Here is a 20,221-nt window from a genome sequence, read left to right as displayed (position 1 = left end):
GAAGGGACATTTCGAAGAGGGAAACTTCTTGGAGAAGTTTTTTCATCAGTGCTTAGCAGACAGAGGGCAGGGCCATCTGTGAACTGTGCCTACACACAATCTCTCCCCTCACCATCTCTCATCTTCCCACCTTCCCACCTGTGTCTCCAGGACACATTCCCCCCAAGCCGGAATCATGCCTTCACTTTTGTTCCCAGGAAAGTTTGAAAAAGGCAGGATGAATGAAAGTCCTATCTGGGACTGGCTCGCTGTGGCAAAATAAGCAAATCATTAGCATGGTAACTGCATAAGGAAAAGTTAATACATTTTGTGTAGGTGGAAAGTCTACTAGCTCCTTCCTTGGGGGGAATTGTTCCTTTCATACTGGCTGATTTAACCCAGCACATTTTGATCCAGCTAAAACAGGTAAGAGTTACCTCAAAACGCCCACAGGGGCTGTGTAGTAATTTCAGGAACACCCACACAGCAAATTGTTGTTTCTTTTTCTGCAAACAAGGAGACGGTTTTGAGGCAGAGGATGACAGGGAAGGGTTAAGAGAGAAACTGAACTAGAGGGATAGGGAGGGAGGGAAATATGCAGAGAAGGAAGACAAAAAATGAAAGTGTTCCTTTTTTCTTTCCTTAAAAAATATATAAAAAAAATTAATAATATTGCATCTTGCTCTTGGTCTCCCAAACAAGAGCATACGAAAGATCCTGGTTTGGGGCAGGGGGGTTCATATTTTTGAGAACAGAAATCATATATATTATTAGTGTTACTGAGTTAACATTAATTATGAGAATTATTCAGAGAAGGCAATGGCAACCCAATCCATTACTCTTGCCTGGAAAATCCCATGGACAGAGGAGCCTGGTCGGCTGCAGTCCATGGGGTCGCAAAGAGTCGGACACGACTGAACGACTTCACTTTCACTTTTCACTTTCATGCATTGGAGAAGGAAATGGCAACCCACACCAGTGTTCTTGCCTGGAGAATCCTAGGGACGGGGTAGCCTGTTGGGCTGCTGTCTATGGGGTCGCACAGAGTCGAACACGACTGAAGCGACTTAGCAGCAGCAGCATGATAATTATTGGGCTTCCCTGGTAAAGAATTTGCCTGCAATGCAGGAGACTTGGGTTCGATCCCTGGGTCGGGAAGATCCCCTGGAGAAGGAAATGGTAACTCACTCCAGTATTCTTGCCTAGAGAATTACATGGACAGAGGAGCCTGGCAGGCTACACAGCCCTTTGGGCTGCGAAGAGTTGGACACAACTGAGTGACTGACACAATTATTAACTAACAATTCTACTTTTTCTCAATCATATATTTCAAATCTATATCTTGCTTACAGATATAAATATGGGAAAAAGACATCTTCATTTTCTGAGACATATCTGTGGCCCTTTTGCCCAGAGAGAGTGGGAACTCTGTGAGATGGTCTAGAGGACATGATACTTCTCTATAATTTCTAGAGGACTATTATTTCTTTTTAATTTATTTTTAATTGGAGGATAATTGCTTTACAGTGCTGTGCTGGTTTCTGCCATACAACATGAATCAATCATAAGAATCCATATGTCCCCTCCCTCTTGAACCTCTCTCCCAACCTCCACTCCATTCTATCCCTCTAGGTTGTCACAGAGTACCAGGCTGAGCTCTCTGTGTTATAAAGCAACTTCCCATTAGCTACTATCAGAGGCAAATTTTACTCACTGAACCTGGTATCTACATATCTGAGTTGCTGGACTAAAGCAGGGCTACCTGTGACAAATTTTGTATAGACTTTCAGAAAATGAACATAAGCCATTTAGTCAATCATGTAACATATGTGATTTTCTTTGAGAAGAATTTCAAACGTCAGATTTAGATAACTGTTCCTGATAATACTGCTGAGACTGCACCAAAAAAAAAAAAAAAAATGATACTGGCAGAGACTGAATGGAAAAAAAATCTGCCTTTCTTGGCTCAGAAAATATCCATGATTAGTTGCATTGGTTTTACAGTATCTATTTTTATATCAACACAGATAAACAATAAATTACCTGAAATTCTATTAGTTTTTACATGTAGTCATTAGTCTCAACAATTGTTATTTCTATTTCTTGAAACTAGCGATTTTGTTTGGGCACTAGTGTGCCTAACCCATAAGGCACATTAAGATAAATCATGAATAATTTAAGCCCTCATGGTGACCTCATTCCTTGCTTCTCCTACTTGCTTTCCCAGCATTCCATGCAGCTGGCTAGAGCCACAGGACAGTCCTCACCAGTGAGACCTATGGGGACGCTGGCTGACGGAGCTTCTGGGAAAGGTTACTTGTACGACGAAAAGACAAACCCTTTGAGGAGAGCTCCCTTGAGAGTGTCTTCCTCTACCTGCCTTGAACATGGTTGCAAAGCATACAGTAGGTGGTGGTTCATCAGCCCTTCAGAGATTGAAAGTAGCAAGTTCAAAGAAAGTCAGCACTCCAGAGATAGAGAAGTAGAAAACAGAAAATACATAAGCCTCAAAAGATAATACTGAGCCATATTACCCTAAAACTTCCTGCTTACAGACTTCTTATTTTATGAGACCCTGAATATATTTATTGTTTAAACCACAGTTGGTTGGATAGTCACTCAAAAAACACTAAATTATTTAGACATTGCTTCTGATGCTTGGGTTATAGCAGTAAGCCAAACACACAAGCTCTCTAACCTCACAGAACATGTACCAAGTCAGAGAAGACAAACCGTAGAAATAAAAGAATAAACATATAATGTGCCTGGTAGCAGTAATCATGATGGAGAATACAAAGCAAGTTAAGGGGACAGAGACCGACAAGGGCTAATTTATAAAGTTTACTCATGGAAGCCGTTCTGAGGTGAAATGATTTGAGAAGTCTTGAATGATGTGAAAAAGTGAGCCAGATGAATATCTGGTGATACTCTGCTTCTAACAGCTGAAAGCATCACTAACTTACACGTCCAGTAAGTTTTTAGTCATTATTCAAAACAGAGCTCTGATATCATCGTTTCTGGGAAGTCTTTCACGACTTTCTACTCACTAAAATAAATTCCTTCTTCTTGCAGGTTGCTGTTGCTGCTACTAAGTCACTTCAGTCGTGTCTGACTCTGTGCAACCCCACAGATGGCAGCCCACCAGGCTCCTCCGTCCCTGGGATTCTCCAGGCAAGAACACTGGAGTGGGTTGTCATTTCCTTCTCCAACGCACGAAAGTGAAAAGTGAAAGTGAAGTTGCTCAGTCGTGTCTGACTCTTAGCGATCCCATGGACCGCAGCCTACCAGGCTCCTCCATCCATTGGATTTTCCAGTCAAGAGAACTGGAGTGGGCTGCCATTGCCTTCTCCATCTTTTAGGCTACTTCTTTTTTTAAAATTAATATAAATCTATTTATTTTAATTGGAGGCTAATTACTTTACAATATTGTATTGGTTTTGCCATACAACAACATGAATCTGCCACGGGTGTACACGTGTTCCTCATCCTGAACCCTGCCTTCCTCCTTCCCCATACCATCCTTCTGGGTCATCCCAGTGCACTAACCCCAAGCATCCAGTATCATGCATTGAACCTGGACTGGCGATTCATGTCATATATGATATTACACATGTCTCAATGCCATTCTCCCAAATCTTCCCACCCTCGCCCTCTCTCACAGAGTCCAAAAGAGTGTTCTCTATATCTGTGTCTCTTTTGCTGTCTCGCATACAGGGTTATTGTTACCATCTTTCTAAATTCCATATATATGTTAGTATACTCTATTGGTGTTTTTCTTTCTGGCTTACTTCACTCTGTATAATAGGCTCCAGTTTCATCCACCTCATTAGAACTGATTCAAATGTATTCATTTTAATGGCTGAGTAATACTCCATTGTGTATATGTACCACAGCTTTCTTATCCATTCATCTGCTGATGGACATCTAGGTTGCTTCCATGTCCTTGCAGGCTACTTCTATACTTATATGTATTGTTATACTCTTCATGTCTTCTTTTAATTCACTTGTTGAGATAACTTATATAAAGTTACCTTCTTTAGACTGTGAGACCCTGAAAGGCAAAATCAGTCAATACTGTCTTGGCTCCTAGCACTACCTGGGAAGCTCCACATACCCATAAATAACTACTGATTTGAATAGAACTTCCATTCTTTGAATGCTCCATAAATGAGTGGGTAATAGTAAAATGAGTGGGTAATAGTAAAATTTTGTTAAAAGTTCAGTTATATTTTGTGTTGAAGGAATTTGTTTTGCAAGCTGACTTTGCTGTGTTAGCATGAATGTGTACAAATTAAATGGTTCAACTATGCAGAAAATCTTTGGTTTTCATTTAGCAGAGAACAATATATAAGATGGTTAAGAAGCAACTCAGTTCCCTATGAGGTATATCTGACTGGTCATATAACGTCCTTGGTCTTTTGAAAAGACTATCAAAAAGGTGATCAGAGGCAACTAACCTAGGTTAGGTAATGATTGTCTTCTGAGCATTTCTCCTGCAATGGGAGGAAAATGCTCCTTTTGCTTACTGATCTTGAATGAATCCTCATCTCTAAACCTTCCCCCTTGCACCACTCAATGCACACTCATTTCAGCACAGGGGTAAAGCCTGAGACTGACTCAACATCAAAGAATGAGGTTTAACCATAAAATATGACCTAGCAGTTTTTATATTCTTAACTTCAAAGGTGACTAGAAAGGGCATTGGAAGAAACTTAAAACATCAATGAAAGCTTAAAGAAAAAATAGAAAAGTTTGATTTCAGGCACTTGTGTGAAAATTTAATAAAGAGAGGATCAGGAGATACTAAGTGTATTTAATCCCAAGTTTTCCCTTAATATCAAAATAGAAGAAAAGACATTTGCTTTTATTTACAGTCTCAAATGGAATCAAATTTCCTTCCTTTGTGTTATGTTAACAGACATTGATATTAGTAACTAATATTCATTAATGTTTGCTTTCCATTTAAGCTAATCTCTTACCTCTGAAAATCAGAAATGAACTTTTTTTTTAATTGTAGAAGTATGACAATCTAAATTCATATGCATCAAAAACTTTTTCTGAAGGATGGCTTAGTTAGCTAGTGTATCAATAAATGAAGAATTTGAAGAATCTCATTTTGAAAATAATTGCTAGATACTTTTTCTTTGAGTATGCATCTAAAATTTCAATTTGCATTTGCCATGTTTCCCAAAGAAGTAGGTACCACACAGTTTCCATCATAAGCAAAAGTGAGTTTTACAGGGATCTAGACTAAGTTGTTCCATGTCAAATCTTAATAAAATCTTTATAAAAACATGATTATAACACCAGAAAAGGGTTACTTAACAGCTCTGAAACTAAACTCAAATGAAAACCTCAAATTCCAGAAAAGCTCATCCAGGCACACACTGGTTTGCTCACAATATCTTGGATCCTACCCTAGGTTAGACTAGATTCAAATTTACAGGACTTTCTCAGATGGTTCCCTATTTTTTTTAGACAGGTACATCTTCATCATCACCTACCTGCCAAAGTTAGTTAAGCAGAAACCTCACATTGGGTCTAGAGCTACCTAAGTGAGGCCAGGGACAAAGGTGTACCAAGAAGGTGGTGAGCGCGGATTATGTGCACCCTGAAAGCTGAGCAGCTGTGGATAAATGGGATGCACAGACTTGAACTGATGGAAAATATGATTGTTCTTCATCATTAAACGAGCTGCTCAGGCCTACAGTTGGGGACATATTTAGGACTTTTGAAAGAGGCAATTTCATACTCATCATACTCATTTTTTACTACTATTATTTTCTTTTTATTTTTGGTTGAAAGCCTTAGCCTATTCTCTTAACTAGAAGAGTATCTGCCAGCATGAAAGTCAACGGAACTCACGGGAGACAAAAGACATTCTTGGTTTGATTGCTCCTAATAAACTTCAGTGCTCCCAGACCACATAATGTCATAGAATTATTTGTAATGCTTCTTTAAAAGGGTGACAGGGTTCAGAAATGAACTGCACATGGTAAGATGAGCCTCTCAGGGGTTGTCCCTGCAAAAATGAGCTGCAAGGCTTTGGGAGTGGTGGTGGTTTCCGGCCATTAGCATCACTAATCAAGGCCAGCTTTGCATTTATGGGAATCTACACAAATCAGGATGATACATGCTTTGTTCACTCAAGCAACCCTGCCTGGTTTCTTCAAGGTTATGCTGAAACAAAGCTTCACCTCAATTATCTTGGGTTGGAATGCTTCATTACTTTTATACATCCTTGAAAGAGACAGACTGCGTGAAGTAGAGGCATCAGGTCCATGGGTCACAGAATCATACTTAGCGCTTCATGCCCACACAAAACAATTACTGTCGGCTCTCAATTAATCTCGTTATTGGAGGAAGCATTAGTGGAAAAAATACAAGTCCTAGATAACCTACCCAGGTCTTTCTTGCTGCCACAGTTGCAGCTGAGGTGAGAGAGACAGAAATAATGGAAACGTCCGGAAAAGCTTAGGGTGGAGAGGACTCTTTGGGAAACTTTGAGCAGAAGTGATCCATTCAGCTGCCATTCTGCCCTCTTTTCAGGCCCACTGCCTTTGTGGCTTGTGTGCTAAAAGTCTCTTCAGTTTCATGTCCAACTCTTTGGAACGCTATGGACTGTAGGCTGCCAGGATCCTATCCTCTGTGCATGGGATTCTCCAGTCAAGAATACCAGAGTGGCTTGCCATGCCCTTCTCCAGGGGATCTTCTCAACCCACGCTGAGATCGAACCCACGTCTCTTACGTCTTCTGCATTGTCAAGAGGGTTCTTTACCACTAGTATGACAAGGGAAGCCCTTTTGCCCTGCACCAACAAGCAAACCCACTCCAGGGTTCTTGCCTGGAGAATCCCAGGGACAGGGGAGCCTGGTGGGCTGGCATCTCTGGGGTTGCACAGAGTTAGACACGACTGAAGTGACTTAGCAGGAGCAGCAGCAACAGCAGCAAGAAGCAAAAATGACATTGCTTTCCCCTTCAAACTTGTGGTTGACAAAAGTGTGGAGCTGAGAAAGCTGGAGAAGGCAGCAAAGGAGGTCCTCTGTGAGGCTGGCAGTCATCTGGCAGTCAGAGCCTGGAGGCCCTGGGGACTGACCACCAACTTCTAAGTGGAGTTTCTGCATCTTCCTTCTTCAGAGGCTCAAGCCACGTCCCACGCTTTCTGGGCACAGGGAGAATGCTGGGATTTTCCCTTTAGCATTTTGACTGTGTCAACCAACACGATACAAGGTGTTCAATTGCAAATGTTATAACCAGTCATTTGCATTACATAGGCATTCTTACACTACAGATTCCTACAAGTCCTGGGCATCACTGCTATTTCCATCTGTCTGATGTAATGAACCCTTTGGGCTGGTTACCTCCCTCTCAGGCCAGGAGTCACAGGAAGAGTAAAGATGACACCTCTTCAAGTGTTTCCCAGTGATGCTGCTTCAGGAAGGGCTCATATGCTAACAAGGAAGAAAGTCTTAAGTGATGAAACTACTGTGGAATTCCAGATCCTAATGAGCAGCTGGGGGAGATATAGAAGGGCAGGGAACCTCTGAGGTCACAGCAGAGACTAGGGCTCATTTGAAAGGAAAGCTGGGAAGTAGAGAGAAAGACAAGGGAATATCATGAAACTGTATGTTTACATGAAAAAAAATGGATAAAAATGACTGTTAATGTTTCATTGCTCAGCTGTGTCCAACTCTGCAACCCCATGAACTGCAGCACGCCAAGCTTCCCTGTCCTTCACTGTCTCCTGGAGTTTGCTCGAACTTATGTCCATGAGTTTAAAATTATATAAAAAATGGTCATAAAGAGTCAAATTCATATCCTCGGAAATATGACTTTATAATAAAATTAGTGAAATCTAGGAAGAAGGCATTTATCAATCATTTTGTTTTTTGGCCTCAGTGAATTTCTGTGTGTTAGAGTGTGAAATCAGGTCAACAAACACAAAAAATCAAATGACAGAGTAAGAAACAATGGAAAATGCAAGGCGATTACAGGCCAGGATTCTTCCTTATATTAAAAAGACAGACAGAAACAGAAAAAGAGAGGGGCAGAAGGAGAGGGAGGCTCCAAGAAGCTCAGGAAAAATAGAATGCTAGTGACTATAAAAAGGAAAGTGGCTCATTTTAACAGGGAAAATTATCACCCAAATATTGACTATAACATATTAGCAGGCAAGAAAAAAATTAGAGTTAAAGAAATCAGTGAAATGGCACATCTCTGATTCATTATTTATTCTTTATATTCCTCTGTGAAGTTCATCGACTAGGAAAGGTGCATACATTATGTCATGAAAATCTGATGTTATGACTTTTGGTTCAAAAAGGAGCATAATAAAGGTATTATGATATTTCCTCTCTCTTTTAAAATACAGAGAAAACAACAAACATAGTAAAACATGGGAGAAAATATTGGATGTACTCAAATCAAACAAACAAGCAAACAAAAAGACTCCCATTCTTTTTACAAATCACAAAGCATGCATGGACTAAATTCAAGGAGGATACTAAAAGTGGACAAATATCTCAAGTCTCAAGCAGGATAAAATGTTTTAGGCTAAAGTAATGTCATAAATGTCTAGAGGGCATATGCAATGAACCTTTGATTAGAGTAGCAAGACACACAACTTAAGCTCACAGACACACAGTCTGACACCACATAACAGAAGCGGGCAGAACAAAGAGGAAGGGATAATATTGTATTTCTATTTGCCTTTGTATTGTGTTACTACTGTATTCCTTCTAATCAAGGAGGATCTCCAGAATTAGTGACATGTCTATAGAAATCCCAAGGCAGTAAACTGGAAAAGGGAATGCCTACCCACTCCAGTATTTTTGCCTGGAGAATTTGATGGATAGGTCCATGGGTTGCAAAGAGTCAGACATGACTGAGTGACTAACACTTTCACTTCAAGCAGGTAAAAAGTAACAGAAAACATAGAAACTTGGATTTTCTAGATAATCCTTTCAAGTAGAAAGTGTAGGTCTTTACAGTTTATGGCAATGGAAAATTTCTCTTAGATAAGTATTCTCATAGAAGGTGTTTGAATTTTATAAGGCAAATCTAAAGAAGGAAATATTAAATAATATATAAGGTATTTAACTCTGTTATGTTAAGCAAACAATTTTGAGAGATTTGTTAGATGGCTTTAATCTGAGCATCCATCTAGATTTTCAGAGGGTAAGGATGAATGAGGAGACATATAACCGTATCATACTACTTTCCTTGGCCTATTGTTAAGAGCTAAGGATTACTTCATTCCAAGAAGACACAACTCAGTATGTAGTAAAAGCAATTCAGTAATAGTCTTGGTGCCCACTAACTGGTCTTAGAACAAGTGTATAGAGGCTTCAGCCAGGTATAAATGTGGCAAATATGAGTAAGAGCCATTGGAAGGATTTAAAAAGCATCTTTCTGACTCTGCCTACAAAGGCCCTTGGACTTGGTACACAGGTTTCTATTTCTCCACCTGATTCCTATCAGGTGGCCGATGAAAGTTCTGTATTTGAATTACACAAAATGCTCTTACTTGTTATCACAATTTACAAGTGTTCTCTCATTCTTCTGGCTCTTCACAGGTTAAAATACATAGAATCTCATGGTGCCCTGGCGCTCTATGTAGAGATGAAGGGCGATTAACAGACCAGTGAAGGAAGTTAACCTAGGGAGGGAATCTAACTGAAAACAATGGAAATCAATGAAGCCAGAGTAGAATCAAACATTAAGCAGCATTTACTTAAGTGATATGAGTTAATGGCACCACTGAGTAAGTGAAGAAGTATGAGCTATTACTGACTTCCTCTCCCAAGTTCAAAAATACAAGAATGATCACAGAGCCATACGTTTTAAGTCTGGGCTGCTTAAGAAACCGTTACAGGTTAAACTGTATCCCCCTAAAATTCCTATGTTGGAGTCCTAACTCTCAGTATCTTGGAACGTGACTGTATTCAGAGGCAACGTCTTTAACGAGGCAAGTGAGATTAAATGATATCATTGAGGTCCAGTATGACTGTGTCCTTCTAAGAAGGGGAGATTGGGACAGGGATACACAGAGGAAAAAGCATATGAAGATACAGGCAAAGGAGGCCATTTGCAAGCCAAGGAGAGAGACCTCCGAAAAAATCAACCCTGCGGACACCTGGATATCAGACTAGCAGCCTCTAGAAATGGGAAAAACTAAATTTCTGTTGTTTAAGCCACTCAGTCTGTGGTGCTGTGCTATGGCAGCCCCAGTGCAGAAGCCTGTAACTAGCCCTGTTTTCCCTCTGAGAAGCCTAATATAAGACCCATTTCTTTTGTGGTTAAATACAATTTACATCATACTCACAACCCCAACAGGAAAGGCCAATACAGCCAGCATCCAGTCCCGGAGAGAGATGAGCTTCTTGAGCTGTCTTTCCTGTTCTTGGTTCCCACTTCCTCTAGTCAGAAGGCTGGAAAGATCGGTCAGCACACAGATGCCAAAAAAGACAGCTTGGATAACCTGGAGGGAGACAATGATTCATACTAAGTCAATAAGATCGAAAGAGACCCAACCTGGAGAAGAGCAAACCAGCTATACCTCTACAATATGACACAGGGTAAGAGGATGAGAAGCACATTTAAAGACCTGGCCCTGAAAAAAGAGAAAGGCTCGGATATTTACAACTTGCTATCATAGGTGAGAAAATCCATGTTAAAACACTACTTCCATTTTTGCTAAGGACAAATGTAAAACATGCGCGAGCAGAAACTGTTCTCAAAATGACATATCCCTTATTTTACAACATCACATCTGTGGTTTAGTAACATTGACTAGTGCAATTTAACAAACATCTAAAAAGTGCAAAGAAAAAGATAAAGAAAAAGATCAATAATAAATGAGACAATTAAGTCTGAATGTGAAAAAAAAACCTTCCTATGATTTAATTCTTAGGGTCAAAATTTTTTCTACCAAAGGAAGTGGTAGAAAGCTTCTAGTCCTTGAGTCACAGAGAAATCAACTGAATGCAATCATCAAGACTGAAACACAGCAATTTTCTGTTTTCAAACTTGAACTAAATGACCTCCGTTTGAAGTTTTCGATCTTTATGAAGTAAGATCTTTCCGAAGTAAGGTAAACTTACTCACCCATTTTCCCCAAAAATGTACAACAACTTGTACATTCCAAAATCAATTACAAATTGAATTACTTACATAGCCATGTTTACTTGGACCATCACAGAGACCACTGAAATGCTAGAGCCCAGATATTCGTGAAATTCCTAAAGTGAGGGTAAAAGTGTTGGTGATCCAGAGCTACGAGTGAAGGCAAGCAGAATACTGTAACATAACTTGGCAGATGGTAATTCTAATTATGCAAGGGGCAGAAAACATATTCCATGGGCTCAAAGTCATACCCATTTAGCACCAAGAACAGATTCAGGGGAATTTTTCTAGTTCCATTTACAAGAAATAATTTACTGATGATGTATTTGTACAAGATACAATTTTGTTCATTATGGTTAGAAAACATAACAAAATAATTTTCTTAGTGGATTATCATCTTGGCAGTTGAACAAATCTGTGAAAGTTCTGTTCCTCATTGAGGCACAGGACAAAGCGGGGAGAAGGACCCTCAAAATTACTTGGTTCTATCGCTTGGAAAAGCACAGACACACTCAGTTTTGTTAACCATTCTGGTTAAATTTTTATCTAAGCCACTTGAAAAATCCCCAGATATGAAGATTCCATCACCAGGTAATACACCACTCTTTTGAAATCAGCAAACCCTGTTGTTATTAGTCATTCTTAGCCAGAATAATGTTCTACTCTTCTTCATAACTTAGCTTACTTTTGCCTTCAATGACTTAAGATTTCTTGTTTTTACAACCAGAAAAACCAGAGTGGGAGAAGCTAAGACTGCCACATTGAGCATGGCACAATTAAAAGTGTTGGCAAGAATCATGCTATGATGACCAGAAATAACTTAAATGACTCAGGGAATAATCTGCCACTTGGGAAAATTTTCCACCATACATCTTAATGACTTTAGATGTTAGACCTTTATGTCAACCCTAATAGGGTTTGGAAATTGGGGAATAATATTGGAGAATAATAATCTCTATTACGATCTGGTAGTGAACATATTAAAAAGTGTCCTCCCTTATCAATAATCAGAGAAATGCAAATTTAGATCACAATGAGATAGCATTTTTCTCATCCATCTAACTATTGACTACTGTAATTTAATTCTGACAGTACCAAGGGTTATATGGATGGAGAATAACCAGAATTCTTATGGTAGGAATGAAAATTGGGGAAACCACTTTGAAGAAAAACTGTTAGTGGCTAGTGATCTAAAAATTCATTTACTCTTTTATCTAGTGACTTCACTATGAAGTCACATCTACAAGAAAGTTAATTTCAGCATTCACTGCTTCAATAAATGAATACAATCTAAAATCTCTTAATAGTTGACTAGATAAATCATGCTACAGTCATACAATGGAATTCTAAGCACACATCAATTTTTCAGTCTCACAACAAAATATTAAACAAACAAAAAAGGAAACAAAAAATGCTGCATATTGATACCATTAAAACAAATGTCAAAAAATGTAAAGATAAATTAAAAGATGCATGCATATGAGGTAAAATGGAATTAATAACACTAAAATTAAGTACCTCTACGAGGAGGATGAGATTGAAGGAAGGACAGAAGGGCCGCAACTATATCAGTATTTTATTTCTTAAGTTGATTATTGGTATATGGAAGTTTATTATAGTCTTCTCTATATATTTCATTATTATGAAACATTTCCAAATAACTTTTAAAAGCCTGGTTTTCTTACTTTTGGAATATAGTTAACTAGCTTCTTTCAATTTCCTTCCTTCCAAATCAGTTTCCTCTAGTTTTAAAGATCAGCTAATAGTAGCAGAATTTAGTGAGCTCCAACTCAAGTGAATTAGGTGAATTTTAAAATTCCATGGTCAAGTAACAGGTACCATATTTGTCTCCTACCATAAACTAGACATTTGTACTAAATATAGAAATCAATTTTTCATATATTTGGCTTTTTCCCTCTGTAATCAGCCAGAGAAACCTGTTTTCTAAAGGGCTCACATGATGAGATCAGGCCCACTGTGGATAATTCTCCTTGGCCATATAAAGTAATATAATTAAAGGAGTGATCATACTCACAGGATCATTCAAAACCCAGTGCAAGGAGATTATGTAAATATGAGTATCACTGAGGGTCATTTGAGAATTCTACCCCCCATAAACACATTCTCAAGAGCCCAATTAGGATATACAGGTATTCAAGTTCTTACCAAACAGAGAAGCCTTATAGACTACAACAGGCATTCAGTAGAGACCGAAGACACTTAATACTTAAACAGCAGTGCTAAAATGGCCCTGGAATAAAGGTGACTTTAGATCTAATCCAACAATATTTAAAAACAAGCCTCAAAGAAAAAACAATCAGGCTGATCTATGAATAACTAAAATACTTGCAAATATAAAATTCTATACTCCTTAAAGGAGGAGAACAAAATCCAAACATTTAACAATATCCAACATCCAATCAAAAATTACTAGACAGGCCGAGAAACAGAAAGTCCTTTAACCAGGAGAAAATGAATTAAATAAAAATAGGTATAGAAATGACAGAAATATTGGAATTAGAATACAAGAACATTAAACAACTAAATTAAATTAAGAAGTTAAGTGAAAACAATGAGAGGAAAAAAATGTAAAGAATCAAACTGTATATTAAAAGTGAAGAAGATATTACCTGAAATTAAAAAGTCACTGCATGGGAATAATAGATTAGCCACTACAGAAGAGAAGATTTAAAACTGAATACACAGCAAAAATAAACTATCCAAAATGAATCAAAGAAAGAAAAAAAGACTGTAAAAATTAACAGTACCAAAGACTCTTGAGAGTCCCTTGGACTGCAAGGAGATCCAACTAGTCCATCCTAAAGGAGATCAGTCCTGGGTGTTCATTGGATGGACTGATGCTGAAGCTGAAACTCCAATACTTTGGCCACCTGATGCGAAGAGCTGACTCATTTGAAAAGACCCTGATGCTCGAAGGGATTGGGGGCAGGAGGAGAAGGGGATGACAGAGGATGAGATGGTTGGATGGCATTACCGACTCAATGGACATGGTTTGGGTGAACTCTAGGAGTTGCTGACGGACAGGGAGGCCTGGCATGCTGCGGTTCATGGGGTCACAAAGAGTCGGACACAACTGAGCGACTGAACTGAACTGAACAGTGAACTGTGAGAAAATATCAAGCAATCTAATATACATGTATTAGAGCCCTGAAGAAGCAAAAGGTGATGTAGAAAGAATATGTGAAGAAATAATGGCTGATGTTTTTCCTAATTTATTGAAAACTATAAACCCACATGTACAAGAACCTAAAAAATGGAGCACGTACAAAGAAAACTACATAAGCATAGTGCAATAAAATGCTGAAACTCTGTGAAAAAGAGGAAGCCTCAACAGTCACTGCAGAAAATGGCATCGTGTACAGAAAAATGAAGATTAAAAGTATCTCAGACTTCTAAAACAAAACAAGCCAGAAAAAAGCAAAATGCCATTTTTAAAGTTCTTAAAGGGGAAAAACTGTCAAAGGTGAAAGACTTTTTCAGACAAACAGACAAATAGTGCCAACAGACTTTCACTAAAAGAAATGTAAAAGGAATTGAGACTATGATACCAAATATAACTTCAACTTTAAACTAAACAATGACAATTGCTAAAATAGTAAATATGTGGATAAACATAAAAAATTTATCTTCTGTTTTATTTTTAAAGATAAATGACTATTTAAGGTAAAAATATAACAATATATTGTAAGGTTTTAAACATATTTGGCAATAAAATTATGACAATCATAGCAAGAAAGATAAGAAGGGAGGAATGGAAGGCATACTGCTGTTGAATTCTTAGTTACATATAAAGTGGTATAACATTATTTGGCAGAACAGTGACAAGTTAAAGATGCATATTATAAACCCTAGAGCAACCTTCTCTTGGAGAAGGAAATGGCAGCCCACTCCAGTGTTCTTGCCTGGAGAATCCCAGGAATGGGGAAGCCCGGTGGGCTGCCGTCCATGGGGTCACACAGAGTCGGACACGACTGAAGCGACTTAGCAGCAGCAGCAGCAGCAGCAGAGCAACCTCTCAAAGAACAAAATGGAGATCTTTAGCTAGTGTATTGGTTTCCTGTGCTGAAAGACAAATAACCACAAACTTAGTAGCTTAACACACAAATTATTAGTTTACAGTTCTTTAGGTCAGAAGTCTAGGTAAGTAAGTCTGGCTTCTATGCTCAGGGTACCACAATAGCAAACTTACAGTGTTGACCAAGTTGGGCTCTTATTTGGAGGCTCAGGAAAAGGATCTACTTTCAAGCCTTGAGCTTTAGCTTTTTTACACTGTAAAACCGAAGCTCACATTCTCTGCCAGCCAGAGTCACTCTCAGCTCCTTGTATCTGCTCTCCAATCCATGTACGATGGCTACCTCCATACTCAAATCCAGAATATCAATTACTCTTTATGCTTTAGATCTTCTTAAATCTCTCTTCTGTTTTCCTCTTCTGGCCTGAAAAAGCTTTCTAATTTTAAGGGCTCATGTGATAATAAGATCAGGCCCACATGGATAATATTCTTTCTTAAGGTCAACTATTTGTATATCAGTGTAATCAGAGGAGTTGTAGCTCATTCATTCACAGGTTCCCAGGATTAGAGTGGGACATCTTTGGGGGCCAATTTAGAAATTCTATCCACTGTAAATAATAAACAAATACTGGAAATAAAATGAAATAGTAACAATATCCAAGTAATCTAAAAGAAGTCAGAAACTGGGGAAAAGAAACAAAGAACAGATGACACAGAGAAAAAAAGTAAGACGGCAGACTTTAATCCAACAATGCCTATAATTACATTAAATAAAAATGGTTTAAAGCTTCCAATTAAAAAGCAGAGATTGACAGATTGAATTTAGAAAACAAAGAGCACTTCAAGTATAAAGATGTGGGTTTGTTAAAAGCAAATGGATATGAACACTAATCATAAGAAAGATGGAATAGCTATATTAATATCAAAAGAAGGTTTCAAGATAAGTGATATTACCAAAAATAAATCATGATAAAGGCATCAGTTCACTAAGAAGGCATAATGATCTTAAATGTGTACTACCATAGTTGAGCTTCAAAATGGAGGGAGCAAAAACTGATTTAACAAAGGTTTAAATTGCTCAATAAGCTTTTTAAAAATAAATAAATGATTCACTTGTTCTTGGATAACAGATGTTTTTATGAAGATTTAAAGTGCAAATGAAAGGAGAGAAATAGAATCTCATATTCCAGAAGAGAAAAACAAAAGTTCTGCAAATATAAACATTTTTCCCAATTTAGAAGATTAATGGTATTATGAAATCTTATACATCTCTACAGCTGACTCCTCTTCTTAACCACTGGTGTTGCCTAACATAGCAGTCCCCTCACCACTACCTGGTGGCCACCCTGTCACTGTCTGGAGGTCTCTCCAGTGGCTCTCCACAGCTTATGACCACAATACGGCTGCCATGCCTTAACTGCTGTGGAAGACTTCCCCAAAGAATGTGGAAATCAAAGAGAGGAGATACCACAAAACAATTTTCTCCCAATTTCCAAACATCAGGAGACACAGAGGGATGTTGGGTATTGCTATCTTTCTTTTAACTCACACTGGCTAATACTCAAAAGATAATACCTAAAAATTATGGAACAGTCCATCATTTCCTGCAGAGAAGCAAGGATTGACTTTTGGTTATTTGTTCATTTAAGAAGCAGTTAGTCAATATTGTTAAACCATTTATATTTCTGCCACTTTGTTAAAATCTGACTTGCGCTGACAGCTAACAAATCACATTAGAAACATTTCACTCTGCTGCCTATATGTATCATGCTGTCCACAGCAACTTAAAATTCATGAAGTTAAGAATGTAAAAGTCACATGAAGATGCACAAGTGAATCTTAAGTAGGATTCCCTTGAAGCGTTATTCAGCTCCAGCCATTCTGCAGAGCTGGCATTTTCAAACCATCAGCTCAGCATGACATACATATACACCATCTGGCTTTGAGTTCTTAGCAGGCTGCTTGATCTTATTATTTTGTATCACGTGTAGAAATGAAGTGGTCAAATGTATCATATCTCTCCAAAAAATAAAAATAGAAATCTATCAGAATGGGGAAAAAAATTCCCAGGATATTTTGCAGTCATTCCAGCATTTATTCCTCTAGAATGTTCTCTACTGTTTAATTCATTCTGCATCTTCCATCCAGCTCCTCAACTCTCCCTGGCAGAAAATCACAACTTATTTACTGAGTCATTTTATGTTTAGGATTCACTTCCACAAGTGTGGAAATGTACCCAAATTCCATTCATGTCTTCATCTTTCTTGACATGAGTATCTTTATTAAATTAACATTATTTTCCTTTTTCTCTGGAATGCACTAAACTATTACAATTCTGTTTGTACTAGAGGGTAAATTCATTAGACTTCTAACATTTATTCCCAAACATATAGGACATAGTTTATCGAGAATGGATTTTATTTCATTTCACTAGGTCAACTTCAATATCCCCAATTACATGTAATTGCACCAAAGCTATAGTCTCTATATCAGGTTATGTCATTACTTCGGTTGCTAATTTTTACACTTCTGAATAATTGGCCAAACTCAGGCAAGAACCAAGGATGCACCAAAATAGGAAAAGTAGTATAAGCAAGAAATGGAGTCATTATTTGTATGAACTTTAAGACCAGTAAAGCTGTCTTGACCTTTGGGAATAAGATTCCTTATAAATCAACATACTGCATTTTGTTCATATTTCACTTTCATAAGATCAATGCAAAGAGTACCATAATGCTTGTTTTGAATATTCTGCTTATTTTAAAGTTAGTTTTTAGACACAGCAGACAGAGGAAACAAGAAGATGGAACTCTGAGGGGTGGCAATGAAATTGGAGTGATGTGAATCATGGAATGAAGGAAAACTGTGGAGAGAACAGATGGAAAGAAGGCAGTGAGATTTATAGGTGTCATAAGGGAAGGCCTGGAGGAGTCCTCTATATGAGGACAAGAGCATTAATTAAAGGGGAGATGATAAAGAAGAAGTGAAAACTCTATCTAAGCTCTTCAGTAATCAGAGAATAACTATGTAAACTCCAGTAAACCAGGAAAGAATGGAATAGATAGACAGACAGATGGAACGTGACCATATAACATACACGGCATGTGTTGTGTTTGTGTAATTTCTCCTGTGCAGGAGGGTGAACAACACATTTGGAGAAATGGTGTGAGCTGAAGGCCTTTCAGTTTCTCATGCATCATGTGGCACTGTATAGTGAATAGTGAAAGTCACTCAGTCATGTCTGACTCTTTGCGACACCATGGACTGTATAGTCCATGGAATTCTCCAGGCCAGAATACTGGAGTGGATAGACTTTTCCTTCTCCGGGGGATTTTCCTAACCCAGGAATCGAACCCAGGTCTCCTGCATTGCAAGCAGATTCTTTACGAGCTGAGCCACAGGGGAAACCCAAGAATACTGGAGTGGGTAGCCTCTCCTTTCTCCAGGCGATCTTCCTGACCAAGGAATCGAACTGGGGTCTCCTGCATTGCAGGTGGATTCTTTACCAACTGAGCTATCAGGGAAGCTGTGGCACTGTATAGCATAAACAGTTATTTTGTTTTCAGTTCATAAAACTTTCAATGTAGTTCTTGCTCAAAACAAATCCATGGCAATAAATGTATTCAATGAAGAGTGAATCTGAAGGAGTAAAATACCATGTTGAAAGAATACAAGAGCTACAAAACAGCAGTACCATAAAACACAATCTTCTAAGGGACTCCCCCTTCATTCCACACATGCCTTACTTTTTAATAGTGCATAACTCCTTCTTATTATCAAGATCAAGAGTGAATGCCAACAGTAGTTTGGCACCAAGGAACAGTGACTCTGTATGAAATCAGATGAGTGAATTCGGCAAGAATTTCTTCACACGTGCTTCCAGTGCCTTCCTTGCTGGAGACATCTGAACATCTCTGGCAATTCTACAGAATGGAGCCCATCAGTTACATGGAAGCCATCATTAGTTACATGTTTGAATGCTTCTCTGTAGAGAAACCAATGCATTAAAAGGTACCACAAGCTCTTTCTGCCTCCTTCATCCTCTGAGACTATTTCCATCAGACGTACTGCCTGGTGAATCTTCCGCCACTGCCCTTGGAGAGAGTTAGCCTGAACAAGCCAAAATGGTTCTCTCACTCTAATGACTGTAAGTCTTATTTTTCTAAATCTTCCATTTAAGTGATGTGCTTCAAACCCAAGTATTTTCAAGGAATCTTCACCACAAACATTTTTGACGAGATGGACTCATTACATCATCAAGCCCGTGGTTTTCAGAATGTGATTTAGAGTCTTTGCCCATATACATAGACATTTACCTCATACTGCTCTATCTCATTACTGAAAATCGATGAAATCAGCTGTAAGTCACCACTGGCAAGCAATCTATTCAGATAGAAAGAAAAACAAGCTTTTCAGTCAGAAATAATGCTCTTAGATAAGCTGCTTTGGAAAGGAAATCTTGTCCACAAAATTTGTTTACAAACATCACAAAATTGTTTTCAATAAGTAGCAAGGAGAGCAGTCGTCTAAAGAAAGCACTGCATGCGCTTCACAAATAATGGGTGCAATCATTCCATATTCTAGCAACATCCTGATAAGAGCACTGCAGGGTTCTTTCTGGGGATCCCATTCTAATCCGCAAATAACGACAGAAAATTCCCCTTGGGTATTTCCTGTGCTCCACTGACATTAGAAGCTACCCCAAACTTTTTACAAGCCTAAAGATTTTTTTCAGCTATTAATATTAGCATGAATAATTTTAATACTGAATTAAACACACTATTGATTCATGTAACAAATATTTATTGATTACTACATACAAAACAGTAAACTACTAATGCAGCAACACAGACTATTAAATGATTGCATGCTGTGAGCAAATGCGAATGTACCTAGAAGTGTCTAGGCTCTAACTTAGTGGCATCTGCATTTACTAAATGCACAGGAACAGTGGTGAACAATTATTTAAAGAAAAAAGATGTTGTATCTTTAATAACACAAATTTGTTTCAAAATGCATTAACTTTCTAACACTGCAAAATTGGCTTTATCCAACTAAATGTTTACTTGTGCAGTAAAATATTAT

The 20,221-nt window shown here is 38.2% G+C and overlaps 1 protein-coding gene across 5 annotated transcripts in view; it reads right to left on the bottom strand.

The window, feature by feature from the left end:
• The window catches only part of AIG1 (androgen induced 1), a 258,208-nt gene that overhangs the window by 168,802 nt on the left and 69,185 nt on the right, over positions 1–20,221 (bottom strand). For all 5 annotated transcript variants that reach the window (XM_060419759.1, XM_004011386.4, XM_042253545.1 and 2 more), the window contains exon 2: positions 10,304–10,459. In XM_060419759.1, the coding sequence (XP_060275742.1) occupies positions 10,304–10,459 (156 nt within the window). The remainder of the gene's footprint in view (positions 1–10,303; positions 10,460–20,221) is intronic.

This window comes from Ovis aries, chromosome 8, assembly GCF_016772045.2.
Source record: "Ovis aries strain OAR_USU_Benz2616 breed Rambouillet chromosome 8, ARS-UI_Ramb_v3.0, whole genome shotgun sequence".
NCBI lineage: Eukaryota > Metazoa > Chordata > Mammalia > Artiodactyla > Bovidae > Ovis > Ovis aries.
Note: the sequence above shows the minus strand (reverse complement) of the source record. Positions and strands in the feature narration are given on the sequence as shown.